The 18,690-nt window shown below is 40.9% G+C and overlaps 1 protein-coding gene across 1 annotated transcript in view; it reads right to left on the bottom strand.

Annotated features, from left to right (window-relative positions):
- LOC126455838 (rap guanine nucleotide exchange factor 6-like) overlaps positions 1-18,169 on the bottom strand; it is a 200,408-nt gene extending 182,239 nt beyond the window's left edge. Inside the window, exon 1 of the mRNA XM_050091603.1 lies at positions 17,553-18,169. Within this exon, the coding sequence (XP_049947560.1) occupies positions 17,553-17,687 (135 nt within the window). The 5' untranslated portion in view covers positions 17,688-18,169. The remainder of the gene's footprint in view (positions 1-17,552) is intronic.
- Between the last annotated feature and the right edge of the window lie 521 nt (positions 18,170-18,690).

The following is an 18,690-nucleotide window of genomic DNA, read 5'->3' as shown; positions in this document are numbered from 1 at the left end:
GAGACATCGATACGAATGTATCACATATAGGGCTCATGAATTCAGAAATTTGCTACGCAGTTGAAGTGTGTGGCTGCTGGTTAATGAATACTCTTAACTATTATCGTATTTGAATTAAGAGTTCCTGTCACTGTTTAGGCCTTTTCCGATCTTTTCCTGAGTCTCACCATCTGAAAAACGTTTTCATGTATTTTAAACCCTACATTTTTCTGTTACGTTGTCATATTCGGTGGGAAGCATTTTATTTGTATAAAAATTAAATATATACCTTAAACTGGTTTTTTACTTTATACAGAAGGTTGCAACACACGGGTGTATCTTGCAGTGACTGCTCGCCTCAAACTGCATTAATGCATGGCTTGTGCTTCACAGGGTGGCCTGTTACGCACTTTTTAGTCAAAAATAAAGTCAACAATACCATATTCGGAGTACATCGCAGACAGTTTTTTCGTAACAATAATAGTTTTGATTCTTCAGTGCGTAAGTTTTTGTCATGGTGCGTCCTTTATGTACTTTGTAGGATGTAACTGTACACATTTCATTCACATCTTGTGCCACTCCTGTTACCTAGTCTCCCAAGTTTTGATTAATGGAACTACGTTAGTAAAACACACGACATCACATTCGTCAAGTTATGTTATGCTGTTCCTGTTTCTCATTTTGCTCATTTACTGGTTTTTTTTACCCACTGTAGAGCTAATTGCAAATGTTCGGTTAAGAGTGTGCAACGAATTGAATCTGACTGATTACCTTGTATAGCAGATTCTTCGATAATCGGTGACTCTGTACGTCATTGAATATGTTGCGGAGTGTTGCGTAATCGTTCACCAAATTATTGCTTTTTGTATGCGGCAGTGTTTCCTCCTTGTGTTTGGTAAGCCCTCCGGAAAGTCAAGTTGAATGTAATTTTTTTTTTAGTTTTGCTTGTGTTCCTCCTTTTACAAGGAGAGCAGTGTTAGAAGTGCAGCAGTTTTGTGAGGGTTGCTTTAGTTCCTTCTGCATCGTAAGATTCATGTTCCAGCGGTCATTTGCACATAATTCGTAATGCTGTGGAACACGTCATTTTACATTCAGAACGCAAATAAATTCGTAAATATGACTACACGCTCAACATTTGTAAGGTTGAAGTTCTTTCAAATTTTGCTTTGCTGTCTGTTAGACGTTTTGTATCACTGGGTGAGTTACGAGAAATTTCAGTTGTGGCTTTGTGTACCCCTTTTTGTGCTAGACAACGTTAGCGTGGAGTAAAGAATTTCATTTTTCCTTCTGGTACTGTCATTACATACAGCAGTGTTCCTTTTGAACTTCAGTGGATTATTTACATCAAACTTCATGAGGGAATAAATATACTGCAAAGCAGCAGTCAGAAAGCCGAGCTCCTTCAGCAAGTATCTACTGGTAAGCTTCTGGATGAGCACACCATACTATCCCTATCATTCTTACGGGACATTTTTGAGCACCGAAGACTTACTTTTACATGTAAAATATGTCAAATTACTAATTTGCTCCTGCAAGGTTTTAGGAGTTCCAAAATGTGCTTTGTTTAGTTTAAATTGTCATCAGTATGGACACCTCAGAATTTTCAAGTTTCCACCACTTTTATTTACTCATGTGTTGCACCTTTTATTGGTGTAGTATCCCTAGATGTGCAGAACTGAATCTGTTGTGTCTTTTTAAAGTGAGGTTAAGACCTTTCGCAGAAAGCCAGCGAATGAATTTTAAGAACACTGCTTACCATTTCTTCTGTTGCTGTGTGCATGCTTGGATTGATCATAATACTAGTGGTATCCACAAAAAAAATTAATTCTGCTTGTATACTGGACCAAAGATCATTTACATATACGAGAGTCAATAGTGGACGTAAGATTGAGCCTCGGGGATCCCGATATGTTATTTCCTTCCAGTCAGACTACAAACTCTTGTCCCTAGACTACATTGTTTGAATGACATAGTTCAACTTTCTGTATACTTTTGCTTAGATATGACATCCATTGCTTGGCTATACCATCAGTACCCATGTATGTAGGAAAATGCTGTGGTTCACAGAGTGAGATGCCTTCGATAGGTCGCAAATAATACCAACTGGCGCTATTTAGTTGTTGAGTACTTGTAAAATTTGGTAAGTAGACATGTAAATGACATTCTCAGTAGATCAACTCTTCTGAGATCCGAACTGATTTGCTGAGGATAGTATTGTAGCTCAGGTGAGAAGATACTGTTCTAGGATACATCACATTGTATAAAACATTGGAAAAATATCTGAAGTGAATTATCTTCCTATTACATATCTATCACATTTCTTACGGAGCAGCATAACAGCAGCATGTTTTTATCACTTCGGAAGAATACTTTGTGTTAGTGATGCATTACGTATTTCCTCCTGTGGCAATTTTACAAGATTGGCATTTTCAACATACAGCTTTGATTTTTCCCCATTGAGATCAACAGTTGTGTTACCATGTTCTGTGGCTGGTTTCCTAGCGCTCGTTTCACTACATTCCGTATTGCTTGTTGTCTGTGGTCGGAATTACTGATTTCCGACGTATGCTGTTTGCTTTTGACTGACTTCGAAACAAAGTGCTTAGCTCCGGATTCTAACCTACGAAAGTACCCCCGTCTCATTTTCTGCAAGAAGCTCATTCTGATCGATCTTCAAAATACCTCACTTTCATATTGGACCACCATAAGCTGTTGGAAAATAGTCGTTCTATGAAGGCTGTATAGCTCTGGGCAAACCGAAAACTGAAGTACATGATTCCTATGGACTGATAAGTTTAACAGAACATTTCTGTGATTGAGCATAGTTTCAACTCATTGTGCAGAGTACACAGTATTATTAAAATATTGTTACGTATTGATTTGACATGCCAGTACCTTTTCTGTGTATTCCTCCCCTCCTCCCCCTTGAAATAGTGGAGTTTTCCTAGTTTTTTCGTTGTTGCATCATAATGCATATCTAAAGTTGCGTACTTTTGAAACACAATCGTTGATATGATACCAATGTTTTTTTTTTTTTTTTTTTTTTTTTTTTTTACATACAATGTGTTCCAGTGTACTGTATTATTTGTGTACCCTCCGCATATGCGGACCCACGTGTGTTTTGTTTAAATGTAGCTTAACTTTATGCGTGTATGAAGGAAACAGTAGCTCAGATGAATTATTCTTTAGCGATTATGGTGGGCTTCTCTGGCCAAGGTATTTTAAGTGAAAGGCTTAGCTGTAGATAGGTCTCTTAGATATTGATTTTTACTGTACGTTTCCCCCGAATTGTATGTTGGATCTTACGCCGCGCTAGCTACGTTCCAGCTTTGAATGTTTAACTTCATAATGTTGAGCCAGTGCCATTTACAATAAGAAATATGTATGTTGACTTACACAGAAGATGACAGCAAAGTGGCTGGTTGCTGTAATCTTCTGTGTAAGAGCCAACGTATATTTTGTACAAGGCCACGGGCTGAATCAGTCAGTTTTGACAAAATAGCATGAAGAAATAACGTTCGTCAACTCTTCTGTGCACACGTAAAATTAAAAAATCAGAACACTGTTATTTGGACTCCTGACAATTTTTGCACCAGTTGTGGCCTGCTAAAACAATTATGTACAGCAACTTACAATATCGGGGTTGCTGTAGGGAAGGAATTTAATTTTTTTGAATTTTAAAAGTACGTGCAGTTTTTGTATTTAGATCCTGATGTTCTACCGAAGTGTTCTGAACTATAACTGAACATACTAAAAATTTGCGAAAACAGTTTTCAGCAGTCAAGTCATAGGGGCACTATGACATTTTCTCCACCACCAACTGGAACAATATTTTTAGCGTAGACAGTATGTTATGATGATTTAATTCAACTTAATCTAATTTTTTATGTCATCATATATGTATCGACGGAAATTTAAGGATAAGTAACGAATGTATGTATGCTGTGTTACACGTGATTCTTCTGTAATGCCAATGTTTAAGTGTATTAGTACGATAACTGAAATACAATCGTTGTAAATTTTATTGCAATGGAAATGACGGTTGAATGTGGGATGGGGTTAGTGTATAAATGGACGATAGGGACATGCCAGATTATTAGTGAACAAGTAACTTTTTATCATCGTAGTAACGAAGGGTGGTGAAATTTGGAAAGGATAAACGAAATATTATGTTTGGACGACTGAAGACAAGATGTTTAAATCTGAGGACTGACTGGGAAGTTGAGAAAGGTTCTTAGCGGTGAAGAATAGTTGTATTTTGTGGAGAGAGATCATTTTCATTGTGGCAACACCTGGGTGGTGTGATGTGGAGAGCGAACTGAAGTATTTAGACAGTGGCGGCACCTTTAGGCACCTTTGGCAAGCAGTGACCAACAGAGCGAAGAAATTGGCAGAAGGTTATCACGGCATCATTGTTGCAATAAATAACGAAGTTTGTAACACGAGACACCAAAATATCTAAATTCAGCACGGACGTGAAGGCATCAGAGGGAAGGAACAGGAGAGAAGATTCAGGAACTGAAGATTTAGCAAGCAGTTCTATGCAGGAAACAACCTGAGTTCGAAGATTAAAGGGAGTCTGAAAGAAGAGAATTGTGGGCGTTTTAAATCGCAAAACTTTTGTGTATAGTGCACTGACAGACCATGTTTAAGTAGGCAAATGCATTCAACGTAAGAGACTTGAGTACAGCGGCGGTATAAACCCAGTTGTATGAAACTCTCTGTGGAAGTCGATCGAATGGATCAGCCATTGTTAAACGATTTGCTGTGAGGGCCAAAGTATGGATTTATTCCGGAAGCAAGAGTTCTCAAGTAAATTACACAGTGCGTCAGTCAAATTATCGCTTGGGAGTCCAGAGAAAGAAAGAAAGAGAGAGAGAGAGAGAGAGAGAGAGAGAGAGAGAGAGATTGTACTTTCTTGAAGAAGCGGTTTTATCAATGGGACGGTGGTGTGAAGTGGCAGTTGTAACTCTTAGCATTTTGCACTTAATTTACAATTTAGTTCACCGCCAGCTATGCACCTTCCAGTGACAGCGAAACATCCGCCGAAGTCACAGATCTCGGGAGTGTTATCTGCTGGCAACTTCATCTGAAGTGAGAGAAGCGTTTATTGTACTTTGGACAACCATTTTCCCCTCACGCCAGTGAATGTTCATGGAAGACCTAAACAATACCACGCAGTGTTTATTTAGGTGTAGACAACGAGCGTTATTACTAGGACAATAACGAATCTACATTCTGATTGAAGTCAAGGAGTGTTTAATATGTTACAGTGAAAACCACACATCTCTCAGAATCAAACATTTTGATCTACTGAACTGGAGTAGGAAAACCTCACGTGAAATTCGTAAATCTGTAAACTAATTGCACAGAGTTAATGTTGGCTTATAGTAACACTGTTGTTCAACTTTGTTTCGGAGACATTTCAGCTGGACGTTGCTCAATATACGGGAAGACAGCACCTTGACATATACGAGAACGAAGTTGCAAGATTCATTTCATGTTGCCGTTTCTGTCTGATTCTATGCACAGTAACTCTGTCAGAACTTACCTACATAGTCTTATAAATATTATTGTACTTTCATATTTGTATGTGTTGCGTAAGTCTCATTGTGCGTAGGTTTGCGGACCTTAGCCTGTCTGGTTATTTGCAAGCGGAGAAATAAACTCACGTCTAAGTACAGCGGGGGAATTGGCCAGATTAATTTATTTTGCTGAGACAGTGGCAGGTGTTAAGGTAATATTTCTAGCGATTCGTTAGTCATTCCTTCATCTTGTGTTGGTAAAAAAGTAGTATCAAACCGTACTTCAACGGTATTCCAGTATTTATTTAGAACAGTGGGTAGAGCAAGATTATGATAAAACCGTTTCAGCATCTGCATAGAAACACTACATGTAAATTATGAGTGCAAGCACTTTTTTCTGTTTCAAGTGACAATTCGCTAACTCCTCTCAAAAGACTGCACTTCTGCTCAGTTTCTACAAGCAGCCACGGAATTCCCACAGCGGACAGTCAATGTAGCTCAGCACCGCTTTACATTTCGCTCTACGTGAGTCACAGGAAGAGCACGACTGGCTAATTTTCCACATCAGGACTTCACGACCTGAAAAATAAGAAACGGAAATAAGATTCACTTTCCAAGTATTTCGTTTCTGGAAGCAGCTTTAATGTTTCAAGTTAGGCTGTGGTAACGCTTCACATGTTTAGGATAATGTGTAAGAACTAGAAACTCCATAAAAAAGGAAAAAACCCGAGGAATATCTATTACAAAAATTTCAATTTCACAAGCAAGTTCCTTTCTAAACCTGACAATATTGTGGATATTCTTGAATACCGTTTTTCTTCTAGGCTCGGCACAAGTGTCATTCTACCTGCAGTGTAGTAATGGACCATTTCTTTCGCCCTTTCTTCTTCGTCTCTGAAGGTTCGCCCTAAATCTCACTTTGCAGGCCGTGGCCTGAAGTCTCGCACTCTTACAAGGGAACCTCCCCGTCGCACCCCCCTCAAACTTAGTTATAAGTTGGCACAGTGGATAGGCCTTGAAAAACTGAACACAGATCAATCGAGAAAATAGGAAAAAGTTGTGTGGAACTATGAAAAAAATAAGCAAAATATACAAACTGAGAAGTCCATGCGCAAGATAGGCAACATCAAGGATAGTGTGAGCTCAGGAGCGCCGAGGTCCCGTGGTTAGCGTGAGCAGCTGCGGTACGAGAGGTGCTTGGTTCAAGTCTTCCCTCGAGGGAAAGTTTATTTTCTTTATTTTCGCAAAGTTATGATCTGTCCGTTCGTTCATTGGAGTCCCTGTTCACTGTAATAAGTTAAGCGTCAGTTTTGTAACCGCACCGCAAAACCGTGCGATTAGTAGACGAAAGGACGTGCCTCTCCAATGGGAACCGAAAACATTTGATCGCAAGGTCATAGGTCAACCGATTCCTCCACAAGAAAACAAGTCTGATATATTCTATACGACACTGGCGACGGCATGTGCATCACATGACAGGAATATGTTGTCGACCCACGTAACTTGCACACTTGGCGAATGGATAAAAGGGTTGTTCTACCTTGCCCGATTTAGGTTTTCTTGTGAATGTGATAATCACTCCCAAAAAAGTGACGAAAACGTAAGAGCTTGTCTGCAACAAATGAATGCAACAATTTCACAGTCGCACAGTTTTCCATGTGCTTTGCCAAAACTTATGTTTTTAACGTTCTCAAATTTTTCCGTGCGTAGACCGTCAAATCCTGCATGTGTCCAAGCAAATCTGAACATGTCCTGGAAACTTGGAGCGCGAAGTTGATTTCATAAAAATTTAAACTTTTCACTCGAGGGAAGACTTGAACCAAGGACCTCTCGCCCCGCAGCTGCTCACGCTAACGACGGGACCACGGCGCTTCCAAGTCCACACTATCCTTTATGTTTCCAATGTTGCGCATGGACTACTCACTTTGTATACTTTATTTTTTCATAGTTCCACACAACTACTTCCTGTTCTCTCGATCTGTGTTCAGTTTTTCAAGGCCTATCCACTGTGCCAACTTATAACTAAATCTGAAGGGGGTGCGATGGGGAGGTTCCCTTGTTAGAAGGAAACATGACCTACCTGACCTCATATTTGGGGGAGAGGGTGGGGGTGGGGGGGAGAAGCACACATGCAAAGTATCAGCTTCAAACAGCGATTCCGCGCGAAAATTTGACAGTACGCAGTTGTTACCGTACCTTCTGAATGTACAGCTTTTATGTTGCACCGGCAGTCGGTCCACCCACAGCAGCCGCTTAATGCCGAGCGCGAAGTACTCTACAGCGGAGTAGGACGTTTGTTTAACACTGCTTGGACGTTGATAACAGCCTTTGTTCAATATGTCTAACTATGTGATTTCTAACCTGTATCTAGTGCGAGATATCTCTTCGCTTTTAACATTTTTATGTTGCGAGTCTCAAATGCAGTGTAAGAAGAGTAAGTATCATTATAGAAATACAGGAGCGCTATTTCATTATTAGCACCACCGTTGTGCGTTATTTTCTTTGGATTTTAAAGTCCATACGGTTTAAGTGAAGCTAAAATCATTAACTACGTTTCATAGTAGTTCAGTACGTTAGCTTTATTCATCTTTATTTTGACGCTCCTATACAGCTGCAGAATATCAGTATCACAATTCTGTTAAAATTATACTGGTAGTTCATGTGCATGATGTTGACACTACGCACTCACGTAAGGCCCTATTATTGCTGTTCTCGTATAATAACGTGTATTTGCTTGTAACATTTTAAAACACGTTGGCCGGATGTGTACACCTGCATCCTCCTCTTTCCACACCTTCAACATCACCGAATAGGCTGGCACTCCGTTTGAACTGCCCTGCATTATTGTGGAGCGTAGCGCGTGACAAACGGTGCGCGTAAAATTTAACAGCTTTGCTTAACTGCGTACTGTCAGAATTACAACCCAAATTTTCGCACGGGCTGCGAATTTTGCTGGGGCTGATATCCTGTAAGTTCACTTTTTCTCCTTTTAATGAGGTCACGTTGACGTTTCTTTGTTAGCAGCGGCTGGGCGAGACAAATTACGCGAAGTACTGCTCCGGAAATTTTTATCGGATCCGTTTATTGGAGACTCGTATTATTTCTCTTTACTGGTTGCTGCGGCTATGGTCTTGGAAGTGTGCTTTATCCCCCCCAAAGTGTAAGATCAAGTTTATGATGTTGACTTTTAAGCCTAAAGCCATGTAACAATTTACGACGACCTTCGTGTTGTCGCCTCCTACGCCAGTAAAACCGAAGCCTTGAAAAAAATACAAGGATAATAGTCAAAATCACGAATTTGAGGGAAAGTGATACGTATACCAGGTAATTAATCCAGAATGAGATTCTAGAAATATCCCCCAGGCTGTGGCTAAGCCATGTCTGCGCGATATCCTTTCTTCCTGGAGTGCTAGTTTTGCAAGGTTCGCAGGAGAGCTTCTGCGAAGTTTGGAAGGTAGGAGACGAGATACTGGCGGAAGTAAGGCTGTGAGGACGGGGCGTGAGTCGTGCTTGGGTAGCTCATATGGTGGAGCATTTGCTCGTGAAAGGCAAATGCCCCGAGTTCCGGCACACAGTTTTAATCTGCCAGGATATTTCGGCTAATTGTCATAATTGCAATTTAATGTGTTTAATTTTAAAGCTGAGCATACGGATCTACTCGTAGTTTCCAAAGGAAATCGTTGACATTGTATTGTAGTAGTATGAAATCTTAGGGGTAGTGGAAATGCAATGAAAAGCTCTAACTGCCACTGTTTAGTTTTTCAGCAAAAACTAAAGTACATTTTGCCTTTGTGAAACTTTGATTGGACCACTATCAGTCAGCTACTGAATCCTTTCCATTGTATCTCCCCTTTCTTCCAGATGTGCCTTTTTAACTTACAGGGATGCCCTGTGCTTTTACATTTTTTCTCGAAATAGGGTTGCCTTACCAGGCCTCACTTTCATACACACTTGTCTGGACTACATGAAGCTTACGTTTGTCCAACCGGACTTGGAAATATAAACACAACAAATGTGAACATAGCCATTCTGCGTTCACGTCGTGCATTTCAAAAATCATTCATGTTACTGACAATAAATGGCTTTGTCTCGACTGTTGTATCGTGTCCTTCACATCTTCCGGAACGATACATCTGTTAACTGTTGAAGAAACATTCTGCCCAGTTGTGGCATGGGTTATCTACCAGTAATGAGACTTACCTGCCGTGTTGCACGAGTTTTTGTAGGAATTCATTTATTACCTCAACTTGTGTATTCATTCCCTTCATTTTTCAGCTTTTTACTCACTTCTGCCAAGTATCTTTCCAATCAAACTGCTACGAACACCTGCTGCCCCGGCCGTTGTTGCAACACTGAGGAATATGCGAGTGGAACCGTCATTGGTTAACAGCAACGGTTATTGAATAGCTTTGCCATCTATTGATTACATTTGGTACTATATTTTCATTCGTGGCAGCTTTAGTCTTTTATATTTTAGTGTGCTTGGCGTGTAGATCCCATTTCACAGAGAACAAAATTTCTTTCGGCAGTATGAGCCATTATTTCATGCGTTTAGTTAATTCCAAAAGAAGGGTTGCCTTAAAAATTAGTAGAATTCTAGAAACTGTTTTAAGCCCTGCAGTAGGCCTCTGATGTGGCGAACCTGGGTTTCTCCCCACATCGGAAAAGCTTCAAACGTGATGTAAAGAAAACCAATAAAATTTCACACCACCTCAAGGTTTCTTCGAAATTAACTTCCGCAACGGATGAGTACTAAGACATTGCTGTGATTAAAATTTCCTAAAAGAATGCTACGTCAGAGAATGTTACTTTCATTCTTTTCGAAAATCTTTTCGCCATTATAAAATTTGTCATATTTGAGGATCGGGCAATTTGACGCTAAATTTGATAGAAGAAACGTTGTAGAGCATCAAACTGAATTTGGAAACAGTCAAAGGAAGCGAAAAAACCTAACGGGTTAGAAAATATTGTCATTTAGTGATATGTAAATCACACGGTAAACGACCATCAGGTTTTTACTTTCAGCTGAAGTGTTTCTATCCATTCTCATTCTTGTTGGTTTACTCTACAGTACACACTGTTTCTCCATTATTGTCTGAAACTTACTCCTCCGGCGTGCGTATTATTAATGCGCCTTACAGGCTTCAGTCGTGAGCTGACCATTGTTTAGTGATTTTCATCGGTGAAACTCAGTGTAATGCCTGTTTTATTGGCACTGGAAGTGTCGTGGACGGGATAGATGACAAAGCAGAGAAAGAAATACGAACGTTTATAGAGAGAATCAAGGTGAGGAAGGTTGGTAAGTATGTTGGGCGAGTTAAGTGTACAGTTCTTTCTGTTCATGAAAAACGCAGGAAATCATATTCGAAGGCTCGGTATCCTATACTGGGTGCAGTGGAAAGCAAGTCCAAGGTTTGTTTCTCGCCAGTTCAACAAATTTAATTTTAAAACAAACTTTATATTTTGAGGCTTATGTGAAGGAAGAGACGAAGGAACGATTTCAAAATGGAATCTTCATGATGTTATGGCAAACACTTTTCCATATTCGTTAATGGAAATGGTGACAAAACGGAACGGTGACTGGGAAGCTCAAGTGAAATTTTGAGCAACACACATTGGAAATCCTACAGTACTGCTATGCAAAGTAGGTACCATGGTTATTGTGCCGAAGAGTTTTCAAACCCGGTCTTCCATTTCATAGTACAGTATTCTGAACCCACCAGAGACTCCCTTGAGAAGCCGGCTCACGAAACAGGATCAACTGACACGTGCGAGTGCGCGCACGTTTTTTGTCAACAGAATATAATCAACACTCAACCTCCACAGCGAACCACACACTTGCTTGGGTTTTAGCGCTGGCTTTGGCACTTAGTGTGATGTGTGTTGACATTTGAAGGAATTCTTGCTTGTGGTTACTAAGGGTGCATTGGACTGTGTATCACAGCTGGACGGTAATTTATATAGTAAGGCGATGTATACACTTTTCACTTACGGAAAATGTGTGGGAAAATTTAAAAGTAGAAAAATGTGGTTGAATGTCAAAAATGTGGCAAAATGAGGATACGACATGGTCATACAGGATACCTATGTCTGTAAGTTCAGTATATCCGAAATTTTAAGGCGTAAGAACTAGATCGATGTGCCTGGAGGTATCTTGGATACTTTCCTAGAAAGCACTAAGTTTGTACTAGGGAGAGCTAACTATTAGAAACACAGCACCGTCTGCTCCCAGAAAAATGAAACTAAGTTGAGATGCCCACATGCCCCTTTGTAATAATATACGGAATTATTTATATGGAGGGAGACACATGGCATCACACATACATTTATAAATAAGAAAAAAAGCAATCTACGAATGGTGTACCTGGTAAAGAGAAGCTGAATTGTGTGTGTGTGTGTGTGTGTGTGTGTGTGTGTGTGTGTGTGTGTGTGTGAGAGAGAGAGACCACACATGCTTTAATAATGGAACGATGGTGCGGTCTAAAGCAACATGGTGACAAGACAAAATTGTTAATCCACGTCCAATTCCTTGCCCCGCGTTCTTACTTCGTGTGTTTGGGTGCGGAATCATGGGCCTTGCACATTTATTTCATAATTCATGTATATGAAAAAACACACACACACACACACACACACACACACACACGTCATCATCATCGTCATACATAGCACTAACAGAACACTACTGGATACTTGTGCACAAGACACGATTTAGTGTCACATGTATGGTCATGGTAACCACGGAGATCAGCTTACATTAGATACGCTTCGCGCGAATTGCGTGAGGCCGAATTTTTTGAAGTGTGCAATTCATAATTGCGACTGAGCCACCGTAGTCATAAATGTAACTGCTGAACCCAGAGTTGTGGCATAGAGCGTGGTTAGCATAGAAGCCTGTCTTTAGAGGTTTAGAAGGTAGTAGGTTCCCATCTTCTTCGAACGTAATGAATATTTGTTTTTAAATCTAATCAAAAGAGTTCATTATTTTAATTCAATTAATTGGTTTGAATGTAATTTTTAATTTCAAATCCTGACTTTCATCATCGTACTGACCTTTTTTATTTACTCTATCTTTCATGTAACTTTTTTTGGTTGGGATCTGCCTGTGCCGCCTGTAGTCTGCAACCACGTGCCAACGAGGACTGCTCATCGGTTCGTAATGCGCAGGCCGTGTAGCCGATGAGAGGCTAGTTTCAAGTAACCAATGACAGCGAGAAATTAGTTTGCTTTTAGCGCCGAAACTGATTTTTGTCTGTCTTGAGTTTGCTCGCAGAGGTTAGCTTTAATCGCCGTATGGGATACATTGCACATCACGAGTTTGTAATTAGCTTCGGATAATTCACTGGTACATTATGCGTCCTCTGCCCCAATTCCGTCATTAGTCACTTAAAATAAGCTGGCAGCAACTCGCATTTCGGACGTATCTCGTGGTCGTCACTTGAAAAATTGCGCCGTGTTTGAATGTCGTCTATAATCGAGTGGTAGCCGGTAGCCGATGTGACAGCACTGTAGCAGCAAGTTACGGACGTCAATATCACGTAATTTTAATCAGGTTGCAGTTATGTGTGTGCATGAGTAACCAGTATGTCATTTTATTATAAACGCTATGGTACTCTCCACCCCAATATATGAGAGTTGCACGTCATGTATTTAGAAAAACAGAAAAATTCTGGATGCTTGAACTCTACAATTTTTTACGTGATTGGACAGTTCATAGCATTTTGTCATGCATAATTTGTTTCGCAGTTTTTCTGCTTATTTCAGCCAATCATTCTCATACTTATGAATTAGTTGTTGCTACAGTCTGCACCAAAAATAAGTCGTGAGAGCTGCTCTACTAGCTGTTGCTTAACTTTCAATTTTTACTATTGTATACTTGAAATAAACAATGAGAAGCATTTTAAAATGAGATGTAATAAAATGATGTACGCTTTTCGATAGCTGCACAAACCTTCCAGGTTGCGATAGGGTAGTATTTTAAGTAATTGAATTTATCTAATACGCTCAATTACAAATTTTTGTACATAATAGAAACTATTTACTTACGTAATTGCTACAGACTTCCACAGTAGTTAATATTTTGTTCAGTATCGTACATATGTTTGTTGCTATTCTGTGTACTGCATTATGTATTTGTGATACTTTTTCATATGTTCGCGCTTACAGCTTCAAGCATACGTGAATCAACACTAATTATAAAACCAAGGAACTAAAAATATAAAAATAAATTTAAAAATTAAAAATAAATAAAACAAGAAGCTCCTGCAGGCCTGTGACCCTGACTTGGGGGTGAGGTTGGCGTGCTGTGAGGATCCAGTAGGCTATACTGTACAGGTTCAACCATACCAGGTAGGCAACCGTAGAGGAGCCAGACTAACGTTATCCAACTAAAGCACCAGGACTCTAAATACAATAGAAGATCTGTGCTGGATAAGTCGTCGCCAGAGTCAAAAAAGATCCACAACTGCTACGGTGGCATAAAAAGACGAGTATGTCCCAGACAGAGTTAGGGATGTAAAAGAAGGGAACGAGTTTTTTGACGTATTTGGTAGCTTCAAGGACATTTAAACCAAAACATCTTGAAATATCCCAACTATTTCATGACTTAACCGTTGTTTCTCAATGCATTACGCTCTTGGCTACAAACCGTTGGCGCACTTGCAATTTACAGGCTGAAGTGCTTGATCCTGCGCCCAAAATCCAAGAGCCTACATGTAACAGCTAATGAAGTGTTTCTGCGGAGATACAATGGCTGTGTTGGATTTGTTCCTGAAGGGGGGGTGGGGGAGGGATGGTAAACAATTTGATTTCTGGGTGGGTGGGGGCCTTGATTCTGTTTTCTCTCCCGAACACATATCTGTTGCATGTATGATAATGGGGTGTCAGAACAAATAGACACGAATATAGGTGCTTCTGCAGGTGGGATGCATATACAATATGAAGTATCAGAGTGGGGTGCATCTAATAGGAAGTGTCTCATATTGGGGATGCATGCAACCTGAAGTTTAATGACACGTTGTATCGCATTAAATGGCATATTTCATGTGTCTTTATACCAAATGACATGTCACTTGACACGATGCATTGTATTACCTGACATGGGTAGTAATACTAACAAATAAGCACCAGTAAGTCAAAACGTTTAGATTTATATGTTGTTGAAGTTGTCATTTAAGCCGAAAAACTAGTTCTTTCTTCTATATTTGTAACTACGACCTGGACATATTCGCCTTGTATGTTATAGTAGAAGCGCACGCACATGCATAATCACTGTTACTTCAATAATCTGCTTTGATACTGGCTGTCTGTCCTTATATACGATTATTATGCGTCTTTTCCCCTTCAGATATGGGTGTATAAGGCCATCATCATGTTTCTAAAATGAAACTTCGTGCCGGACCGAGATTCGAATTCGGAACCTGTTGCCTTTCTCGGGCAAGTGCTATACCAAGAAGTTTCATATCAGCTCACACTCCGCTGCGGAGAGAAAATTTCATTCTGGAACTATTTTTCTAGCTTCCTGAGGTATTCTATCACCACATGACCAACTAAATATCCGCTTAACAGGGAAGATTCTTAGCCTGATTTTTCCAGAGTGCGGCCTGAAGCCTTCGCCTCCTTGGCTTATCGTGACGTGGTGGCCCCATGCTGGTGCCTTGGCTGACTTTCGAATGTTAACTCAGTGCCAGATGGGTCCAAATAACCTCCCGTCGTTGCGTCCGCCCCCCACCCCCTTTCCCTATAGGATGTAGGTCTGCCACCTACGAAGCTTCGCTGGAACCTTTACCGCTTGTATTTTGACATGCAACTGAAATATTTCTCGGTTACATCTCCCGTGCCATAACCGATCAACCTTACACACAAAAATTGAAAGTCAAAGGGACCTATATGAAATAACTCCGTACGGAAATAGTATGAATCGATTAAACAACAGTGAAGTACCTATTCCTACTGTTGTGTAGTGCTTAAATGGGCATATCAACCTGACTATGGTGAAGCATCGAATTGATATCACTTTTTGATGCATTGAAAGTACCCGATTATGTGCAGCTAGACCAACTGAGACCAGGAGCTCACGAAACAAACACCACTGAACTAGGATTTATTTTCTTTTTATGTAATATTGTGATGATACAGTGTTTGAAGCGCTGTGCCATCAATTTGTTCCCGCCTCGTGACACATGGAAGGTAAGTACTGTAGGTTTGTTATAATGTTTGGATATGATAAAATGAATTTTGTATTTTCTTGTTACGTTTATTTCTGTTTCACAATACGAGGGGGGGGTGGGGGTGTTGCAGTGGCGGAAGGGAAAGTCTTTCCGTCGTCACAGAGTTACCGGCCATCAGAAACTTAACAACGAAGGTCGAGTTCCAAAGGAGACGTCCCGAAGCGACTTTGCCAACCTTGCCGAAATAATGGAAAGAATATTAAAAAGTGGAACAGATATTGTATGGAGTTGAAACTGTAAAGATCGAGGGAGTTCATGTTCAGCTTTAGTCACGAATGGGTGCAAACTTACTCATCCACATTGTTAATGTTTGATACGTGGCTATTAGTAACTATGATTTCACTGTAATAAAGTGGATAAAAAGTGACTTTATTAATTTTGAAGTGCTCAGTCGAAAAGTTAATATGAAGGTAACTTACGAATTGAGTGGAATATGTTGTGGATTAAGTGAAGTTTATTTTTTTTAAAGTTGGATGGACTGAACCTCACGGCGACTAGGATGCTCAGATTTCCTTTAGGAGTCATATAAATCTAAATTCGTAACACTGCAGGAACAAAGATTTATCAAATTACGGGCGAAATACGTTGTCAAGTGACAGTTATAAATCAACAGACAAAAATTATCTTTGTACTTTTAGCGCAGCTGCGGCGGCCCGCTATAGTAAAGTCGCTGCATATTCTAACCTACGTTACATGTAATTTAAAAGTGGAAAGTTATACTAATACTGGAGAAGTATTAGTTGGAACTAGAAAAAAAGCAAATTATTCTTTAACAGTGGAACGTCGTGGGGGTTGACTTTGTGAAAAATCAAACTGCTCCAACACAAAATATTAGGACCGAAGATCAGTTGCTGTAGAAACTTGACGGAAAGTGAATATATGATAAGGAAATTTTTATCATCATGAATACTACTAAAGCTATTGCTACCAATGCTCTTTCACCCTCTACGATGGACCGTTAAAACTGAACCTGCTTATTGACTATATCTTCGGAACTACATAGTGTACTGCAGCTACAGTCTGTGCTTTGCTTAATTGCAACAGCATATCGTAATTCACAGGTAAGAAAAATTTGCCGTGCCACTAATATGTGGATCATCCTGCTGCTGCTGCTGCAGCAGCAGCAGCTGCTCCTGTGGACGTTTGAATGGCACGTTGCCCTTAAGTTGACTCAGTTTTGCAACAAGATTTGTTGCCTCGTCGATGGCACGTGCAAGCGATGCAACACATGAACCCCCCCCCCTCCCCCCAGCAACACACACACACACACACACACACACACACACACACACACACACACAAAGTATTTTTATCCGCCGATTTCATAACACACGGAAGTATTACAGAATCGTGTATACGCCCAGAGGCAGCGTAACTCGCGGCGCGCCAATGAACTAGACTGTATTCATCCAGTAAATGAGAACGATCAGTTTAGGAAGACCTCAACGGCCGATAACTTCACAATCTTGCCCGTATTCAATGTTTGGATTGATTGTCGCGTAAATTAAACACGCTGCACAGATAGAGTTCTATATTAGCTGCCAAAGTGCGCCATCCCACTACGCAAACCCAATACTGCGAGTTAGCAGGCTGCACGTCTGAATGTATCCAGACAGGAAATGCACAGGTGTTGCTGCCACTGCCTCTATCTACTGTTTGCTTTGATTAATAATATTTGTGGCGCAAACTTTAGAGATTTCACTCCCGTATCATCTCCATTTTGCAGTAAACAGTGCGATATAAGCAAAGTGTTGCTACAAAACTAGCCAAGTGGAAACAGATGAAAAACCAAAGACGGTAAAATTGTGTTGACAGTTACCTGTATGGAGCGCCGGCAGGGATCGGTCCGCAGGGCGCGGCAGAAGGCTGGGTCCACGCGCTCTGCGTCCATGGCTGCACACGGCGGTGGGCCTTGGTAGAGGGGCGGGAAAGGGGTTTCCCCGTCGGCCCTCATGGCCGCCACATGGCATCGCGATGCAGCGCCGCCACAGCCGCAGAGGGCGGCCTCATGCGGCCGCCGCCCGAAACTGCGTGCCGCGGGGAATCACCATCCCTTCTGCCGCCGCCGACTTCGCAGGCACAAATGATGTCACACGTTACACTTTTACAGCAGGTATAACGCCCACTGCGGAGATACTTCTCACCATCCTTACTCAGAGCACTGACGCGAAACGCACTACGTATTTCGAAGAAGAATGATTCACTATCACAGCTAATGTGAACACTAAAGATGAATATGTGAAACTGGAGAAATCACTGAGCACACTTTGCCGTCGTCTGGAGTAGTTGATGGCGGACAAGACCGCTGGTTGATCCGCGTTCCCAGGCCGCTCGGTCGTGTTGTACCACCCCGGGAGTGGTGCGTGTGGGTCTTTAACGACTGTCTCCACAGACGGCTACGTCCACCATGCCGAATCGTCCGAAGAAGCCACCTGAAACTGAAAAGGTGTTGCAGCTTTACTGGGAGAAAAGACATGTGGGAAAATAACTACATCATTTGGGAAGGTAAGTAAGTAAATCGGTAAAGGGCGACAAGGAATGTAAATCAACAAAAATCTTAAAAACCCTTTTAATTCTTACTGATCGAGACTACTAGGGGCAGAGAGTACGTTCCGACCACCCTGCGGATGTGGAAACTAAGGCGATGAATGGTACTAAACCGAAATTTTTAATGCATAGTTTGCTGTAAGCTATTTCGCTTTAAAACCTTGCAAGACGAGATGGAAACAAGCACGCCCCAGATTTGTATATGTTTTATTTGGAATGGAGAAAAGGAAATCTCAGGAACCTACTTCGCCGGATATGGAGGTATGGAGCACAGTTGGTATGTGGCCTACCAATACAGAAATCTAACTCTTAAGTCTTATGTGGGGTTCTACTGTTCAGTGAGGAAATGCACAGTTTTTTATATAGCGAAATAGACCACAGGACTCTGTAACAGAACTGGTATGTATCTG

The sequence above is a fragment of the Schistocerca serialis genome, chromosome 1 (assembly GCF_023864345.2).
Source record: "Schistocerca serialis cubense isolate TAMUIC-IGC-003099 chromosome 1, iqSchSeri2.2, whole genome shotgun sequence".
Taxonomy (NCBI): domain Eukaryota; kingdom Metazoa; phylum Arthropoda; class Insecta; order Orthoptera; family Acrididae; genus Schistocerca; species Schistocerca serialis.
Note: the sequence above shows the minus strand (reverse complement) of the source record. Positions and strands in the feature narration are given on the sequence as shown.